The sequence below is a fragment of the Cyprinodon variegatus genome, unplaced genomic scaffold (assembly GCF_000732505.1).
Source record: "Cyprinodon variegatus isolate N-32 unplaced genomic scaffold, C_variegatus-1.0 Scaffold412, whole genome shotgun sequence".
NCBI classification, from domain to species: domain Eukaryota; kingdom Metazoa; phylum Chordata; class Actinopteri; order Cyprinodontiformes; family Cyprinodontidae; genus Cyprinodon; species Cyprinodon variegatus.
In genome coordinates, this window is record NW_015150865.1 from 56,976 (window position 1) to 76,321 (window position 19,346).

General features: G+C 38.7%; 1 protein-coding gene across 2 annotated transcripts in view; it reads left to right on the top strand.

The window, feature by feature from the left end:
- Window positions 1–19,346, top strand: part of LOC107093188 (contactin-4-like) — a 124,818-nt gene that overhangs the window by 3,132 nt on the left and 102,340 nt on the right. For both annotated transcript variants that reach the window (XM_015388062.1, XM_015388061.1), the window contains one exon: window positions 17,548–17,683. In XM_015388062.1, coding sequence (XP_015243548.1) covers window positions 17,623–17,683 — 61 coding nt within the window. In that variant the 5' untranslated portion in view covers window positions 17,548–17,622. The remainder of the gene's footprint in view (window positions 1–17,547; window positions 17,684–19,346) is intronic.

The following is a 19,346-nucleotide window of genomic DNA, read 5'->3' on the forward strand; positions in this document are numbered from 1 at the left end:
TAACAAAGACTCTTTAGTAACAGAGGCTCAGGAAGCTAACCAACTAAGATCAACACTGTGGCGTGGAATCAAGGTCAGGCAGGAGCTTATAAAGGAGAGGTCTTCTGATGAGAGGATTAGCAACAGGTGTGCAGGAAGGTTCCAGCTCCAGAAGACCCACGGCGCACTCTGCTGGAGACAGAGGGTAGTCTCCAGATCCCCACAGTAACTCCAACCCTAAGGGAAAAACACAGAGCAGAAAAGGATCCTCGCCGCCCTCTGGAGGGCAAGCTTGAGGATCCCAACAGTACCCCCCCCTCAAGGGCGGATTCCAGACGCCCCCTGAAAAAGTCCAACAAAAATAAACAAAAAACAACCCACCCAGGGTGGGCGGAGGGGGCACTAAGGCAAGGAGGGCCAGGAACAAAAAACAGAGTCCAGAAAACAAAAAACAACCCATCCAGGGTGGGCGGAGGGGGCACTAAGGCAAGGAGGGCCAGGAACAAAAAACAGAGTCCAGAAAAAAAAAAACAACCCACCCAGAGTGGGCGATGGAGAAAACAGGCCAGGAGGGCAAAAACAAAAACAAAGTCCAGAACAGAAAATGATCCACTTACGGTGGACGAAAACAAAAGAAAACCCAGAAGATTTCTTGGGCAAAGTCTCAGGTGGCCGGCCGGGGGACCGGCAGCGGGACAGAGTCTCAGGTGGCCTACCGTGAGGCCGGCAGCAGAGGCGTAGCAGCTGCTCAGGAGGTCGACCGTTGAGACGGAGGCGAGGCAGATGCTCAGGAGGCCGACCGCAGGGCCGGAGGCGAAGCAGCGTTTTAGGGGGACCTCCGCCGGGCCGGAGGCATGGCAGAGGTTCTGGGGGCCGGCCGAGGATCTGGTAACGGAGCAGAGTCTTAGGTGGCCGGCTGCGGGGTCGGAGGTGAAGCTGACACTCTGGGGGTCTGCCACGGGGCCAAAGGCGAGGCCGACGCTCTGGGGGTCTGCTGCGGGGCCGGAGGCGAAGCTGATGCTCCGGGGGTCTGCCGCGGGACTGGAGGCGAAGCTGACGCTCTGGGGTCCGGCCGCGGGGCCGAAGGCGAAGCAGCTTCTCAGGAGGAAGACGCCCAAACTTCAGCAGGTACCCCCACGGGGTACCCGGTCCCCTCCTCGGCAGCTCAGGAACAGGCTCACTAGTGACCGCCGACTGCGGCTCTGGAGGAGGCTCTGAGGAGACCGCCGACTGCGGCTCTGGAGGAGGCTCTGAGGAAACCGCCAACTGCGGCTCTGGAACAGGGTCTGGAACAGGAGAGCCCGCCGATTGCGGCTCTGGGTCAAGGAAGCCCGCCGATTGCGGTTCCGGGTCTGGAACTGGAGAGCCCACCGATTGCGGCTCTGGAACTGGAGAGCCCGCCGATAGCAGCTCTCGGACTGGAACAGGGGAGCCCGCCGATTGCGGCTCCGGGTCTGGAACTGGGGAGCCTGCCGATTGCGGCTCCGGGTCTGGAACTGGGGAGCCCGCCGATTGCAGCTCTGGAGCAGGGGAGTCTGCCGATTGTGGCTCCGGGTCTGGAACAGGGGAGCTGCTGATTGCGGCTCCCGATCAGGAACAGGGGAGCCCGCCGATTGCGGCTCCGGATCAGGAACAGGGAGGACCATCGACCGCGTCCCAGGAACAGGCCCACAGGAGACCGCCACCTGCGGCTCCTGGACAGGAACTGAGGAGCCCGCCGATTGCGGCTCCACAACTGGAAAAGAGAAGACCACCGACTGTGGCTCTTCATCAGGAACAGGGGAAACCATCGGCTGTGGTTCCACCTCAGGAACAGATGACACCACCGACTGTCGTTCTACCTCTGGAACTGGAGAGACCACCGACTGTGGTTCCACCTCTGGAACTGGAGGGACCACCGACTGTGGTTCCGTCTCGGGAACAGGAGAAAACACCCATGGAGGCTCAAGTTCAGTCTCTGAGGTGGCTTGAGGCATCTGCAGAGGGCTCTTGGCGGTTAGAGGCCTCTGCTGAGGGGCTCTTGGAGGCATGTCTTCACCAACTCCAATTTCTGAAGCCCTATTAATTTTAAGCTCAGGGGTCTCTGGACGGCACAGGGCTGACTTAAGGCGNCTTGATACTATGATTTATTACTACAGTTTGCAAAGGTTAAACTCAAAGACACACATTGCTTTACCTGTTGATACATGCACATAAGGTACGTGCTAACTGTTTGTGTCTTCAAGTCAATCTCTTGTCTCAAAAACTAGTATGTGTGACCTCCCTTGGGGACCAAAGCATTCATTCTAAAATGTTTTTAAATAAGTCATCACCAGAAAATATGACTTTTTCATGTTAATGTATGTGAGGCTGTTTGGCCTCTGTTTAAACCTTCCAAGAAAATCAAGGGTTTTAAACTGGCTTGGTTTCTTTGTATAGGCTTTTTTCATACATGACAGAGTGCACTTTCCAAAACAGTTTGGTTTGGTTTTGCTAATCTGTTGACATTTAATGTGAGGTCAAAGATAATGTCAGGGCAGTGACATAAGCCGTGCACGTCTATCTTCCTCCACCTGAAGTTGTGACATCAAGTTGCCTCCATTACTAACAAATTGCATCAAAAATAAACATTTCCAACAAGTGGCTGGTTGTCAACACAAACAAAAATGTATTTTAGATTAGCCTGTTGACCAAACTACCAGGGAGCAATGGATACAGTGAACACAAATGTTTCGCTAACTTGGGAAAATGAAAGGCAAAGATCTAATTTGGTCTGCATTTCCATATGGAAAAGGGGGCCTTTCCAACAATTAGGGACTCACCTGCAGTCCCTTTGCTAAGTGTTGCAGCTTAACCTGTTTATTTATCATGCGAGTCAAAAAACTATGTTAAACAAACCATGGCAAGCTGCTTATATTGGAAACACTACATACATGATGTAATACTCATATTTCTACCGTGTATCAATTTCTCTGTTGCTCAGCTGATCTGCTACATGGATGTTTTGTGAACCGCTGTCACGAGCGCAGTTTTGTAATTTCACACTGTTGTAGAACAGGCAGAAATTCCACTGTCTTAGCCTCCTAACTTTCCACATCCGAGTCTGGCTCAATCAAAAATGGTTTGGGTCGAAAGCCTTAGGGTGCATTCAGTCTGAATGCAGATTACTCTGTGATTTCTGCAAGGACCGTAGGGAGTTCACCACTGTGTCTTTGAAGTTCACAGTCAGGGCTCGATGTTAACTGTTGCCCGATCGCCCGGGGCAAGAAGTTTTTATTGTTGGGAGAGTACAAATTTCACAAAAAAAATGTATTTATCACTCAAAATTACTTCAAAAATCACCGACATTCACTGAAAATGACCCACAAGCGTTGTCGGCGCCATTTTCTTGTTTTGTACACATTCTTGCGTGATTTGAAAAAGACACGTGATTTGAAAAAGCTTGGTGATTTTCCGCCAGATGGAGTGATTTTTGTCCACCTAGCAGTAATTTTGATGTAGTTACCAAAACGACAAACAAGCTAGAAAGCGCTATCATATGGCAGTGTTCTGTACAGTGATGCAGGTCATACATTAAAAAATGTTCATAATTTTTTTTTCTCTTAGACATTGGAGAGGTGCATTTAAATGTTATAGAGCTAAACATGTTAAATTGGTGACCTGTTATTATTATTGTCTTGCCTTTTTTAAAAAAAGCTTAAAACCCACTTTTTTAAATTAGCTTTTAATTCTGACTATATTACTGTCTCTTAGATGTCATCTTTCTGTGTGCTCCTTTTTATGCACCTCTGGAAGGCTTTTAATGTCCTGCAGCGCTGCACCACTACAGCACTTTTAATTGTATCTTGTATGTTTTTATATGTGTTATGTATCGTTTTTATGGCTTTGTTGTAAAGCACTTTGGGTACCATTTGGCTATTGTAAAGGGCTATTCAAATAAATTTGATTTGTTGCTGCATTTATTTTGTCAGGGAAAACTAATCCTGAGTCAGTTAAAAGTCAGGGGATTCTGAAATCATGTAAGACTGTGGAAACCCTGTATAAAATAACTATGTATAATAATTCTCTAGAAAGTCACGTTATATTAATAGAATATCTTGTATAAACATACTGTGACTCTAAAATAAGTTATTCATTTGTGACATTGACGTCTATCTTGTGATTTATCTTAAGTTTTTAACCTGTCAAGTTTTTTTTTTATTATTTTTAACATTACAATTTATATTTTTCCAAGCACACAAGAGTTTAAAGCAAAGTTTAGTTTGAAAAGAATGTGAAGGAAGGATTGAAAAGCATGTTAACACGGTAATGTAGGCTTGAGTTCATTATCTGACGCATGCATATACACACCAGGAACCTGCAAACTTAAAAAATACTGAATTACAAAAAACATTTAAAAAACAAACATGTTTCATTGATATATCTACAAAAATGAATATCAGGAACTATATTTATCAAACATTATAATGGGCAAGTAAAAATTGTTTCTGGGCAAATGAAATGTTTCACATTTCATGACAGTGGCTTCATCAAGCCTCCGCTCTTCTTCAAGTAGAGAGCAGAGCCATCTAGGTAAGACTACTACACAACAGCTCTGAAAGGAAGTTTGAGCTCCCCATACAAAATATATTAAATAATAATAGACGGAATGGTTAGTGCTACCGTAGTGCAGACTTTTGAACTAATTATTTTATTTTAATTTATTTTATTAATTTTTATTTCTATTCGTTTTTAATTTGGGTCGATGACATCACCATCCAACCAGACATTAGTGCAGCGCTCTTATATGAAGTTACTCCGAAACCTAATGGGTCATTCCCGTCCTAGCACTGAATGTAGAAGCAGGCATGTTAACCTTATTTAGAGCGTGTAATAATTGTTTTACAATATTTAGTAGTTCATCAGCCTCCCTGATCCTTCAATTTGGATGTTCCGTTACCCCTGGCAAGCCCATTGCATTTCCTGTCAACATCTTCCTATCCGGACTTTACAATAAAAGCATAGGTGAAACGTAACATTATCAATTCATGCTAAGTTTTGCTGTATGCACAACTTTTGAATCAGATTGGAAACACAATTAACTTTTGGAAAAATCCCAGATAAACTGAAGAAGTGATCCACTTGGGTTTGTCAAAGAGCACTGATGTAATCAGCCTCAAATAAAACTGATTATATCTTAAAAGCCAAAGCAGCAAAAACTATAGTTTGTAAAAAAAAAAAATGTAACCACTCTGGTTAATCCAAAACCCTTTCTGGATGATGGTAGGATTCAGCAGTACTTCCTGGTATCAAGCCAGGCAGAGAACACCATTGCTGAGGATAGGCAGTAGCTGGCCAGGGAGATAAGGGAGGATGAAGTACAGACATTCGAGGGCTATATTAAAAAAGGTTTTTTTAAAAGCCACCTGAAAAACTCTTAACTAGACCTTATTTCATCCTTTGTCAACATTATATTCCCTACAGTAAATTCAATTTTGCTGAAAAAAAGCTTTGGCTCCACTGCACTCCTTCAACCTACGTCACAACCACAGACAGTTCCTGATTGTTGGCCATGACGCAGTTTCACAAAGAAGTTCTAATTTTTCAACTTTAGCTGTTGCTGTTTCGCTTTTTTGAAAATGGTCCCGCTAATTGAGAACACCTTAGTGCTGTGAGGCAACACAGGTGAGAGCATAGCAGTGACCGCTCTTACCACATGGAATTTATCACTGACGGCTTTACACATTTCTCCCACATTGTTTGCATAGGGAGAGTATGTAATTTCAACACTCAGTGTGATGCACCCTCAGTCTGATTTGGCTCGTCTCTCAATGTCTTCACCATTGTTGAGATTTTATTTTTTGGAGTGAATCAACTAGTGTTAAACTGAACCAGTCTTCATACAGGGTCTTCGAGTGTCCGTAACTATAATAAACTGTGCAGATGCTAACCTTTCCATGTTACCCTCTTCTTAACATAGAGTGTACTGTTTTCATATACATACAAAGGGTGACAGTTAACACATTAGGTGTGGAACCTTATGCACTGGACTTACAGATTGCAGATAGACTGGATTGTCAGATCAGCATTCTTTTTAGTGTGGATATGTATTAATTTCCGCATCCTATAAATAATAATAATAAAGAAGGAAATATTCCAGAAAGTATTGGATTAAGGAAAAATTACCTCTAATATTAAACCAATATGTTTAGATTTTTTTTGTAGGCTGCTGGCTCACTTTGCAAGAACAAACACTGTCTTCATGATGTCTTTATGAAGTCCCATGCTTTGAAAAAATTACGTGTTGGGGCTGGTATTAAGAAAAGGGAGAAGGGAGGGGTCTTAATTAATACTCAAAAGGCTGCAGAGAGTTAATTTATATAGTCACATATTTAACCAATTACTCAGTGTGTAATGAAGTGGAACATGGCTCAGCAGTTCCCAGGACACCCTCTAGTTCTCTCTTCTTCTTCTTCTTGTCTCATTGTAGCTGCCACATGATTGAAATCTAATCTCCTCCAAACTTATAGCAGGACAACACTTCTTTTGAAAACCTGCATTTTCTGGGTCAGTATTCTTTCTTCATTTATGAATTTTAACACTGCTATCTCAGTATCACAAGCTGGCCAAAGAAACACTCTATGGCTAGATGTTGCATTATTTGGATCTTTCCTGATGGATTGTCTTTTTAGGCACCATTAGCCATGTTCCAAAACATTTCTTACCCCCTTTTTGAATATGTAGAAATGATCTACCTGTACCTTCATTTTCTTAACAGAGCAAAAAGACATGTACCCAAAACAGGATCAGGAGGATCCATACATCACTGAAACAGACTTGTTGCATCTGTCAATTCCCTCACTTAAATACCTCCAGGATTCGTGGCCTCCTAATTAATAGCTGCTGTGCGCAGTTACATGTGATCAAGAACCCTGAGCATGACTTTGAATGCTAATCAAAGCAGAGCCACATTTGTGTGGAAGTGGACAAAATAAAGTTGATTAGCTTGAAAGTGAGAGTGGACAGCCGACTGCGGTGAGCACAAATGAACATCGATCACTGGGCAGAGCAGCTCTGCTAATGACTAAAAAGCTGCAGGGGCTTGTTAGTCAACCTCTGTGATAAGCATTCATGCCTGCCGTATACTCACAAAGCACTAAATACTAACAGTGTTTTCATTCTTAATTGAGCATCCCAATATTGGCAAATAATAGGCTTCTGATCCACACTGGATGGGTGAATTATGGGAGCATTATGAGGATTATGTGGAAATCGGTGGTGTAGGTGAATGAAATGCTCTTAGATCCATTGAGCATGCTTTGGTTATTTTTGAAAGCTCTCACAAAGGCAGACCCTTTGAGTCAGATTTTGCAGCCAAAGCAAAGTAATGAGTAGTTAATACATAACACATTCATAACTAAAAGTAATATTTCAACCACCTCAAGTTGAATTTTAGAAGCTTGCAAAAAATATTCACATCTTTAACAGCAATGTTTATGTCTGCTGATCTCGCCAACTGTCAAAAATATTTTTACACTCAAAAAGGACCAAGTAAATAAAATGAGATAAAAGTTTGGTTTATATCCTTTTTTATTTTCTGTGTTATTTTATAGTAAATGATTATGACTAAAACCCTTTAACATCATCCAATGTGACAACCACATCAGTGCACATATTGGGACCAAAATAATGTTGTGAGGAATTTAAATGCTAGAAGTAAAATAAACTGTTTTCATTCTTATGTGTGGCCAATTTTGGCTACAATTGTCACTACAAATCTTATTTGAACCCCTTAACACATTTTTTGTACGTTCAATTAAAACCTCTCAAATTGTTCTGTCTTTAACCGACAGATGTGTCTTAGAAAACACATTTACAAATGCTTCATTCCCTCTGCCGTAATTATTAAGGTAAACCACCATGGAAAAAATCAACCTTGCTCTTTCTACAGTGTTGGCAGTGACGGCGGGCCAATAGAAGGCGCTAGGGAGCCGCCCCACCCACCCAATGACCCTAATTAGGGTAATAGGGAAGCAGCCGTTCCAACGGTTTCAGTTCCGAATTTTCCCGAGTGGTGCCCGACTTTACACGAGTGAATAAAGTGAATGGGTTACCCAATGGGAGATTACATTGGGAAGTAGCACTTAGCAACGACACTGTCAAGGAACGCTATGGACAGTGAAAACATGCAAAAGGAGGAGAGTTTTGTGTCGAGGGTCGTGGATGAGTCTCCTCCGTCATATATTTTTTATCTAGAGGAGGAAAGCGGGGACTAAGATGTTATGGAAGATAAGATTTAAAATATTTCGAAATCTATTAATATGTTTTTTTTTAGATGTGCAAGTTACATATACAATCTCTAATGACTATTAATAATTGAAGCTTGGATAAAAAATAATTCTGCGCAAATCTACTTTGTATTGTTAGTTTCTAGGTTAAAATGATTGCCAGAAAAGATCATGGCTGTAAGATTTTAAAACGAAAAAATGTTCTGTTTTTATTTTAGATTTTTTTATTTAAAAATTCAGTGTATAACATGAATGCATAAACACCTCATATTATTTCAGTGTTAAATTCTGTTTAAAGTAACAGATCATTAAAAATGTCTCCAGACCTTTACTGGTTGATGATTTTCTTTATTCTGACCCCGCTGATTTTTAATTGGTTACCCCTGGTTTAATGTTTAATATTTCACGTCATGTGCGCTATCCAATGCAGTTCATTGGCGCCATCCACATCTAGTGAAAACTAGAGTAATTGGATAAGTCATATAACGCAAATACTCATTGGTTAGCTAAAAGACATCCTTAGAAGCAAGCAGTTGTTCTTCTAACGCTTCAAATTGTCTACACCATGCTACAATTTCAGATTCAGAAAAAGATGTTGAAATGTCTGAAAGGTCGGAAACAAGCGAGAGGGTATCAGGAGATGGAGAATGAGACCAACAAGACCTCCCTCATCCTTGGCCCTATCTCAGAGAATTTTCAAAATAGTTGAAAAATTGAGCTTTCAATTCATATAGTGAGATCTGGCTGTTTTCTTTTTAAAGGTTACTTTATACTTTTATACTTTAAGTAGTTTTTGGAGCAGATAGTTTTTCACTTTTACTTGAGTAAAGAAGTCAAGTTGCAGTGTCAATACTTCTACTGAAGTAACAAATGTGTGTACTTTTGACACCACTGACTGCAGTCAGTTCTAGTTACAACCAGCCAGCTCTAGCTTCTTGCCACCAGTTTTTCAATTTCAGATAGATGTGTATATTTAAACCAAGTAAAACAAGTCACCAGTGACAAAAATGCTAACATCATAACACTAGTTAAGTAATATCTTGTCAGCAGCACAACCAAGTAGCAAAAAAACCCCAACCAAAATCAGCACGAAGCTCACCTTTCTTGATGCACTGTCCGAAAACAGCAGATGAAATTCGATGTATAGTCCTTGCACTCTCAGTAACTGTAACATTGCAGATTTTACAGGTAGCTCGTCTTCTGTTTTGTTGTGGTGTAATCTTTGTAGCAAAAATGTAAAATTTTAGGGATGTTGCTAGACAGATTTGTTTCCATCTTACTTATCACTCATTAGACTGATGCAGGTAATCCCCTTAATACTTTACGTGGAAGATTGCCATATTTCCGTATATGCTGCAGGTCAGGAGCACCCATGCAAAATAAAGCAATGATTATCTAATAATATATTTGCTAATAATGATAATATAAGAAACATGATTGCAGTGACCTGGCAAGTTGCATGACTCAAGCCAAATAGATTCCAAGGTCAGGAAGGGCAAGTCAAACTCAAGTCTTTTGTTAAATTTAATCACGCCAGTCTTAAGTTCCACATCTGGCGACTTGAGACAGACTCAAGTCAAGTTATTATTTGGGTTCAGTTACATACTTTCCGTGATACAGGGAACAAGGCTACCTGACATGTTTAAAACAATGGATATTGTTTTATATTCTGAACTAACATAAAATGGCTTCACAACTATTTCCTGGACCTGTCTGCTTTTTGTCTTGGTTTTCATTTTGCTGATTTTTCATGACTACTTTATAAAAACTTCTAATGGTGTCACTGATCTGATTCATACATAGAAAATAGGACAAATTGAATGATGGATCTGGTATTTAATTAATATCATCCTAGACACTGATATCCTGTTGTCACTGTACCCTTATAACATTACTTTAGGTAGCAGTCTATTGATGATCTTAGATTGATTTTCAATCTCCTAACATGTGAAACATATTATGTGAAACAAAATATTGCCTCCCATGTTCTAGAACGCACCACTGTAAAAGATATAGCTATCTATCTTAACTGACAAACAGGCAAAGACTTCATAAATCACAAAAGCACCTCTGTGAAGGAGTCTTTTGGAAAGGATAGTGTACGCACTGGATATGATTGTGAGGATTGAAAAAATAAATAAATAAAAAGGAGAGGTCTACAGATTTAACATTTGAAAAACACATAGATCAGATACAGTCCTGATGCCTAGTTGGTTTCAAAGCAGTTTTCACTGTCATGTATGTGAACAAACATGTCAGACAGCCAGATACTGACAAAGCCTCATTAGAGAAGTCCAATCTACATGTGTTTTTTAGACAGCTGAAAGAATTGGAACTTCTCCCTTACTAGTGTTGAATTAAGGCCTTTGGTTGATAATTTTCGGGTGAATGGTTTTTAAATGCAAGAAATTAATTGAAGATCATTAATATTTTTGCGATAACGTAGGGTGACCAGATTTGGGTTTCTGAAGAGGAGGGAAGTTTTTTGTTTTTTGGGGGGGGCATTTGGACCAGGCATTCGAACCAAGCCATCAGCTCCGGGGCTGGTCCAGGAGCGACCCCACCCGACCCAAAGACGGTATGATTCCCCGCCTGGCCAAAGGCCTGAAATGGAATTAAAATTTGTGTGCCCCTTCTGGCTAAAGTAGTACAACAATTTGACATAGATTTGGAGTCAGTGGGTCACATGACCTGGAAGCTATTGAAGAAATATCAATTATTTTTGTAATAAATGTTTTTTTAAATATACAAAGGCTTAAAATGGAATAAAAATGAGTGTGCCTCATCAGGCTAACGTAGTAAAACAATTTTCCAAAAATTTGAGTCGGTGGATCACATGACCTGGAAGCTATTGAAGAAAAGTCCCAACTTTCTTCTTTAAAATTATCTTAAAATTTTTAAATTGCTTAAAATTGCATAAAAGCAAGTGTGCCTTACATATGATATCTATTGGCATGATATATCATATGGCTGACATCAGAGTCCCTCAGTCGGATCAACTGTTTGCTGGATCCCGCTGACTCTGCGGAGCTTGAATATCCAATATCCAACTTCAAACCAACTTCCCCATGGTGCTGACGGTTCGGTTCTGCTGCACTGTAGTCGACCAAAATCCTGGACGATTTTAAAATTCCCCCTGTACATTTTTTTAAGGTATGAAAAGTAGGACATATCCGGGAAAAAGAGGACTTCTGGTCACCCTAGATAACTACTAGTAAAAGGTGTACATTAGATGTTGTTTTGACAAGTTAAATGTATGGCATTACATGGTTTCCTAATGTAAAACAAATAATGCCCCCTTTTTGTATTTTTTCTCATCTTGAAAACCCATTTTGCACATCTTAGATATGTAGCTGTAATTATGACATGTTTGTCTTCACTTGTAAATATGTGCCTCCTATAATCACTCCACGTGGAAAAGAAAACATGTATTTAATATGTTTCTGCCTCTGAGGGAGGTGGAAGCACCTTGCAAACTCAACCCTTTTTATACTAATCTCTGAAGTGCATTTGTGTATCAGTGAGCGTAGAAACTCAAACACTGCCTAGAGAGCACATCCGAATTCCAACACCCATTGATTTGGTGATACTTAGAGGTGGTGGACCATGACATCATTGATTTCAAGTATGCATTTTAAGAAAGTATCGGAAAAACAATTTACATGGATTTAGAATATCACCAGGGCCAAAATTAAAAGCGTTTCATCCAACTTTAATTAACATTGTTTTGTGGAATTGACTTTAAATATCTGTAAGTTGTTTCCTTAATGAAAATAGAAATTATTTAGAGTCTAAAATAATTTTCAGTATAACAAGGTTAGATACTTTTGCGAGAGGGAAGCTTGGGTTGTCCAAGGTGAAAGAATACACCTTATATTGTTTGATGGCTACGGTTTCCTTGCTGGTTTTTTAATGTTTTTTTTTTTTTTTTTGCAAGAACAGGAAAATCTATCACCTTAGCCGGGCTCATAAGCAAAGGCATCAACCAAGTCTCCCATTATCGATCAGTGCTTCTATGTTTGATTGAGACCCATGACAGTGCAGCAGGCAGAATGACAAACAAAAAGTCAGAAGGTTCAAAAAGTGGAAACCAAATCAATAATGATGGCTGACAAGATGAGGCTTGGATGATCAGTACTGAACCCTCTTAGAATAAATAATGCAGAGTGTTGAAAATCTACTGCTCTTCCCCTGAAAAATGATTTCTACTCTCCTCTTCACTCATGATGACTGCTGATTTCTCTGTTCCTGTTACAGACATCTGTTTGGGGCCGATTAAACATGGAAAGTGAAAGTAAAAAGTAAAAAATTAACACTTTAAGTTTAAGACACTTTGTTTGCCAAAAATACTGGTTCACTTTGGTTTGCAGATATATAGTATGAACTTAAATAGGATTCCATTCTGAATAAAAAGGCTCAATATTGTGTCAAAAGCCTTTTTTTAAAGATCTGCTTCTCTTCAGGAAAAGTGAGTCCAAGAGGTTTAGGCAAACAATGGGAATTTTAACAATGGAGCTGATTTTGCGTATTTTCTGAGATTTTTGGATTAAACAAGTTTTTTCATGAGTCATGAAATAACTAGAGATGAGCAGTCAGAAATTGTACTCAAATAAGATTACTGTTACACAAAAAAGAAAAGAAAATACACAGTTAACAGTAAACGTGTTGCGCCTCAAGGTAATCCTAAAAGTAACTCGTCTACAACCCATCTCTGGTAGAGGTAAAACAAAATCTGAAAAGAGCCATTGAAGATTTTTCTGAACCCCTTAACAATCAGCCTCACCTAAAATCTATTGGCTCTGTGATTTAGGGAATTTACTGTTTTAATCCAAAAGTTCAATTTCTTACTTATATGGAAGCTCTAAAAAGATACTTTAGGACATAATGAATGCAAAGTAATACAAACTGCTTGCATTTTAAACAAGCATATCGGTTTCTAATGTAATTTTCAATCTTGGGAAAGTTCTAAGAACATTACCTACTTTATTATGGTAACAAATTCAAATTAAATGTCATAATTAGAATTTAACTGAAGAACTTCCCTCAGTCAGACGTTATTCTCATTTGTCATGCACGGCTTAAAGCTTAGAACCATCTTTCATCTTTTGTATTATAGATGAATGAATATATCAACTTTCCAAAAATTCTGTTTTTTTGCTTTCTTCAGACCTATGGTGGGTAGATTTTCCATGATGGAGCAAGAATTTTGGTTGTATTTACTTTAAAAAGCTTCCATTCCTAGCTGAGGTTGACTAGATTTTTATGTTTTAGACATGTTTAAAAAATACAATTAAGATACGTCTAATAGATGTTTTATTTATTGCAGATCAGCAAAATCATTATGACAGTTAAATTGACCTTTTTTCATAAGTAGTATTATTCCTTTTGAATTAGGATACAGTATGTTTAGTTCTTAGCTTTACAGACTAAGAAATCCATTTACTCTACTGTTCTCTGATTCAGCTATATTTACATTACTATATAGAGGTCTGTGGTAATACTTACAAATGTCTTGGGTAACACTTCAGAACAGAGCCATATTTTTTCACTTAATTAAATTTAATGCCAATACCTGTAATATGAATGTTTGAAAATACTGTTGATTGAGTACTGTGTGTAATGCATTTCAATCTGAAAATCTTGCACAAAGAGAAAAGACAATTAGGAGAAATTTATTGATACAATTACTTTGTCTTTGGCACTCAGACCTCAGCAGGAAACATACCACTTATTTTGATAGATATGCATGAACAGGAGCAAAGAATAGGGCTGTTTCCCCCCAGGCCTGAAACTGGTGGTGGAGTGGAGATGGATGAAGTTGGTCATCCTCTAGACTGCTGGTTAGCGAGACGGTTTGCTAAGCTTAATGGGGAGATCCAGTGGATTGCATGAACTGATACTAGAGCTTCACCCAGGGACCTGGAAGATGGAAGTCCAGTTTGGATAATAGGTTGAGAGAACCTGTCCATGATGAGCAAGCATGAAGCGAGAGTGGAGAGGAAAAACTCCCCGTTGGGAAGTAACCTCTGGCAGAACCAGGCTCAACATGGCGGTCTTCTGCCGGACCGGTTAAGATGAGACAGGGAACGCAGTAAGTTCTACACGGAAAGTCACCTTGCTCCATTCACGGCTCCATTCAACGGAGAGATGTGTTAAAATAAAAATAAAAAATAAATTAAACTTTATGTTTGGAGAGAAGGATGATAGAGAGAATGGAACTGCATGGAGTGGGCACAATGCAGTTCATGAACTCCAGCATGTTGTGTTCCAGAAAGCTTATTTAAAGGGGAACACCGTTTTTTTTTTTACATTGGGCCCTTGATTTTACGTTATTACATCATGTTCTACTGACCCATATTAGTTTTGTGTCATTTGGAGCTGTTCTGAAGTCAAGTATGACGGTGTGAATGACCTCATCCTTGGCGCCAGCTACCATTCCTTCATCCTGTCCGCTGAACTGCAACCAGTTTTACTTACATGCCTGTAAGATGTCTAGTGCTGCTACCACAGATGATGGTAGATTAACACGTCTCCTTCTGCAAACTTGCTCCATGCACTTAGCTAGTGTAGTTGCCTGTGGCCCGGGCTGCCTGTCACAACTCCTGTCCGGCGTTCGGATGACGTCATACACACTCCGCTTTGTTTTAAAAAAATTTTAATATAAAAAATATAACCACGGATGTCTGGGGGACAGTGATTTGCCTACATGTTATGAATGCTGGTGTGCCATAAAAAATAAATTATGAACAGTTCAGTTTGTACCTTCAACTTGTTGCCCATAGGAAGACATTACTTGGATATAACAAAACCGAATATCTTCGGAACAACTCCAAATGACACAAAACTAATATAGGTCAGTATTACATGATGTAATAACGTAAAATCAAGGGCCCAATGTTAAAAAAAAAAGGTTTTCCCCTTTAAGCATCCAGCAGTAAAGAGGTGCTACGCAAAGAGTTAGACCCTGGTCATAAAGCTGCTGTTCATGCGGTCCCGCACATTACACATTTGCTGGGAGCTACGGCAACAGCTGATGAACTGTACCTTCGTCAATAGCTGACTTTGTATGAAAGTTAAAAATATCTCATTCACACTAGATATAAATGCACTTTTGCCATCTTCTGCCCATTTTTGGTATTGGATTTACAAAAATCAAATTTAGTCTTCAATCATTTGTGCAATCTCAGATCCCATGCCCCTACACCCTCCTGGCATGTTTGGAAAATACACACGCATATATATATATATATATATATATATATATATATATATATATATATATATATATATATATATATATATAATATGAAGATAATATATATGAAATATGTCGAAAAAGTTCAGTTTTTGGATATTTGAATCCTCTTTAGAAAAATGCTACTGCATATAAATTTGCTGTATGAGTTTACATATACAGTACATAAAGTAGTACAGGGTGGAGATGCATGCAATCAATCTAAAAATAACAGGCCAGCGTTTGTTGCTAGACCTGCTGATTTGGCCCCTTATTAAGTTCACGAAGCTCGCAGCTGCACCACCAGCCATGGTAAAATACTCAAAGAAGCAAATGAGATTCCTCTAAACTCAAAGGCTGACTGCTTTTTTTTTAGCACTAATTTTAACATAATTACTCAGATTTAAGACTTACTACAGTCATGATCATTTTAAGGTTAAGTTTGAACACTCCAGGGCCTTTACTTTACTCATAAATAGTTATTAACACTGTTGTTAACTATACAATTTAAGGTTAATAAATGCCAAAGAACCTACATAGATGTTTTTAGGATTTATCTTTCTTTATCTTCTACACCTTTTTTTGGTTGTCAAAAAATATGTACCCTGCTAATATATAATCCTAGAGATGTTTACCATTTCATAGTAGAACTATGAGGCCAATTTATGTAGCCCTATAAAGGGTTTAATAACCTATGCATAATTTAACACCTTTCATACAGTTCAGACCATAATTTACCTGATGCAAAGCTTTTATTTCAATAATTAGCTTAATTTTTGAAGTATTTTTAAAAAAGAGGTTACAAATAAATCATAGTAATATTAGATCCACTCTAATTTTAATATTTTACACTTTACATCATTTCATCTTACATTGTTCTTTGTTAAATAAAATACTTTGTTTTTACAGCTTCAGCTATACTTGTAAAAGTAGACATTTGATTAGGTTTCTTTCGGCCAACTAAAGATAACACATTTGTTTTTTCTGTTATTTTTTTACTTTTTGACCATAATGTCCATTATTTTCATCATAGTTTTTTTCATTCTTTTTTTTTTTTATCTTTTTGCTCGTTTAGACCTAATTTTGTGAGATAGGAATTTTGGGTTTTCATGAGCTGTATGCCAAAATCGTTTGTATTAAAACAATAAAAGACCCGAAAATATTTTAGTTAGTGTACAATGAATCTAAAATATATGAATGGTCAAGTTTTATCATTACATTATGGAAAATAATGAACTTTATCACAATATGCTACATTTTTTGAAGGACCTGTAAATGTACCCTTCATCAGACTATATTGTCCCAAATCCAAGTGACAGTCCGCTCCATTACACCTCTGGGTCCAACGTATGTCTACCTGTCCGCTCCCCAACGAGTTCCCTCTTCTCTGGATAATTCAAGGATTGATAAGAGCCCCCTCAAATGTGAGTCCCTCTCCAGCATAATTCAAGCCGCAGTCTCATTTTGCTCGGTCCCTAAACTGATCTCTGTGATCTCCCCTTCAGACCTTCCAGTTCCAGATCCAACCTCTGTTCACTTTACATCAAATAAACCTGTTAAACCTTTTCCTGTGTTCTCTGAGTGTTTTTTCCGCATGTGGGTCCAATTCCTTAAACCGATCATGACAGATTCATGTCATTCATTTTTTCCTAGATAATTGGTTAATTTCAACAACTTCAGTTTCTGTCTCCGCACAATCACAACCTGATAGTCTTTTTATGTGTATCTGTGTCCACCTTATCTGTCCTTATTTGTGTTTTTTTCTATTCGTATTTATTGTGTTCTAAATGTGACCAGCTATTTAGTTTCCTAAAGTTACACACTACTTTTAGCAGGAGCTTAGAGTTTCTGTCACGGACCTGCTCTTTGAAAATAGTGGAAGTGCAGTACATATAATCTATATCTCAGCTTCGACAGTATTAGCTGCTAGCTCACTCCACAGCATGAGATTCAGGCCCTGGTTATTTGGTTGAATGAATTATTAATGTCACACCATTTTTTTTTTTTTTTTTCTTGAAGACTCGATGGAGATTGCTACTCCTAATGTTCACAGAGTTCATGTGGCCTCCTTTTCTGTGTTTTTCTCAGTTTCAGACAAAGGGAGTGTTTCCCCAGGAAGTGTTCTTCACTGTCTGGCAGAAGAGGAATCTTTCACCTTGGAAAATGAAGATGTTGTTGCCATGGGAACTCTTAATCCTTCTGTCACTCAAAGAGTGCCTTGCCGGTAAGATGCCAAGACAAGTCTTCTTTTATGACACTGCAGATATGTAGGCATATTTCAAAGACTGAGTTTGCCTTTTTTCCCCTCACCTGTGTCTAGTTTATTTTTTTCTTTCTAAGACGAGCTTATAGCACACTCAAATAGATTAACTCTTTATTTTCTTTTATATCTGTGCAGTTTTGTAGTTTTTGGGGCAAAAAACCTCAAAACATTTTAGATTTGATTTAAACTCAGCCTAGATAATTTCTGAACCAAGGAAAGTATTTCACTTCCAGTTTAAGGAAGTTTTCAAATTCAACTGTCTTTTTAAGTTCTGGGATGCAAGCTGAGTCTGAAGTTTGTGTACTCCATTTATTCCATAAAACCTTGGGTTTTCATAATGCACTTGAATTATTCTCAAAGTGAAAGTATGATATAACCAGAGGTATAATTGATGTGGACTTTTATTTTGAATCCAGTAGTCTCGAAATAAATGTTTTACTCCTCTTGACATTTTGTTAACATAAGCTGCAGTCTTCCTTTATCAAGCATAACCAGTAGAGCACGGTTTGAAAAATAGTCTGGATGCTGAGCTCACCAGATGATTTTCTTGTACACAAGCAAGGGCTGCTTTTTTTCACCTTAATTCAGGGGATGAATGAATGGCAAAATTTATGTGACATTCTTGAAAATAAATTGCTGCTATTTACCAGAATAATTAAAATGGAATGATGATGGATATTTTCACAGGGCAATTATCTCAAAAACAGAGGCAAGGAAACAATTTTCAGAGAAAAAAAAAAACAGAAACAATGCAGCTTAAGATGTCCAGCCAATCACGTGACTCAAATCTAAATAAGATTTAGCTGTTTGTATGTTTGTGTGTCACTTTTTGAAACAAACAAAGCATTGTTTTATTGCCAAAATGGCAATCGTACTACAGTATGTGTAAAGCCTTAGAGTTAACATGTAAAGCCTTAGAGTTAAGGCTTTACACTAACCCAACCCCCAACAGCTCTTCAAACAACTTGTAGCCCTGAAATTTACGACCAACAGTCATGTTTGAGGGATATAATGTGTACCCAGATCAAGCCGACCATTTACAAGTCGTCACACAAATATACACTGAAATTTATACAGCATATGGAGTCGGCTCTATTGCAATGTTATTTATGCCTCTGTTTCAATTGATTTAGCATCCTATCTCAAGTCAGCACTACCACTGGAGTGTATCATGAAGTCTGCAGATGCAGAGCAATGAGAGCTGAGGCCAGTGTCATCCTTCTCTGCAAGTACTGTTGTGTTTGTAATAATAGCAGTGTATTTTAGAACAGTGTAAAGTTTAATATTCATATAACAGCTTCATTTCAATTGACATAAATGCATTTAGAAACATGCAGATTAAATATCGAAGCAAAACGTGATAATGATGGGATTACATTTGTTCTCACTGTAATGTCTGTATTCTTCTTCAGAAATACAATGTATAGCATAAAAATCCCAAATAAAAAAAAGAAATACAATCCCTATACATATTTAATTCTCAGTAAAAAAAATAAAGATCATTCTTTGATAAGATCCTCGTTAAACGGACATGCAATGTTTGTTTTTAAAACCTCATTTGTCTAACGGACCTACTGAATGATGTGTATATATATACACACACACACACACACACACACACACA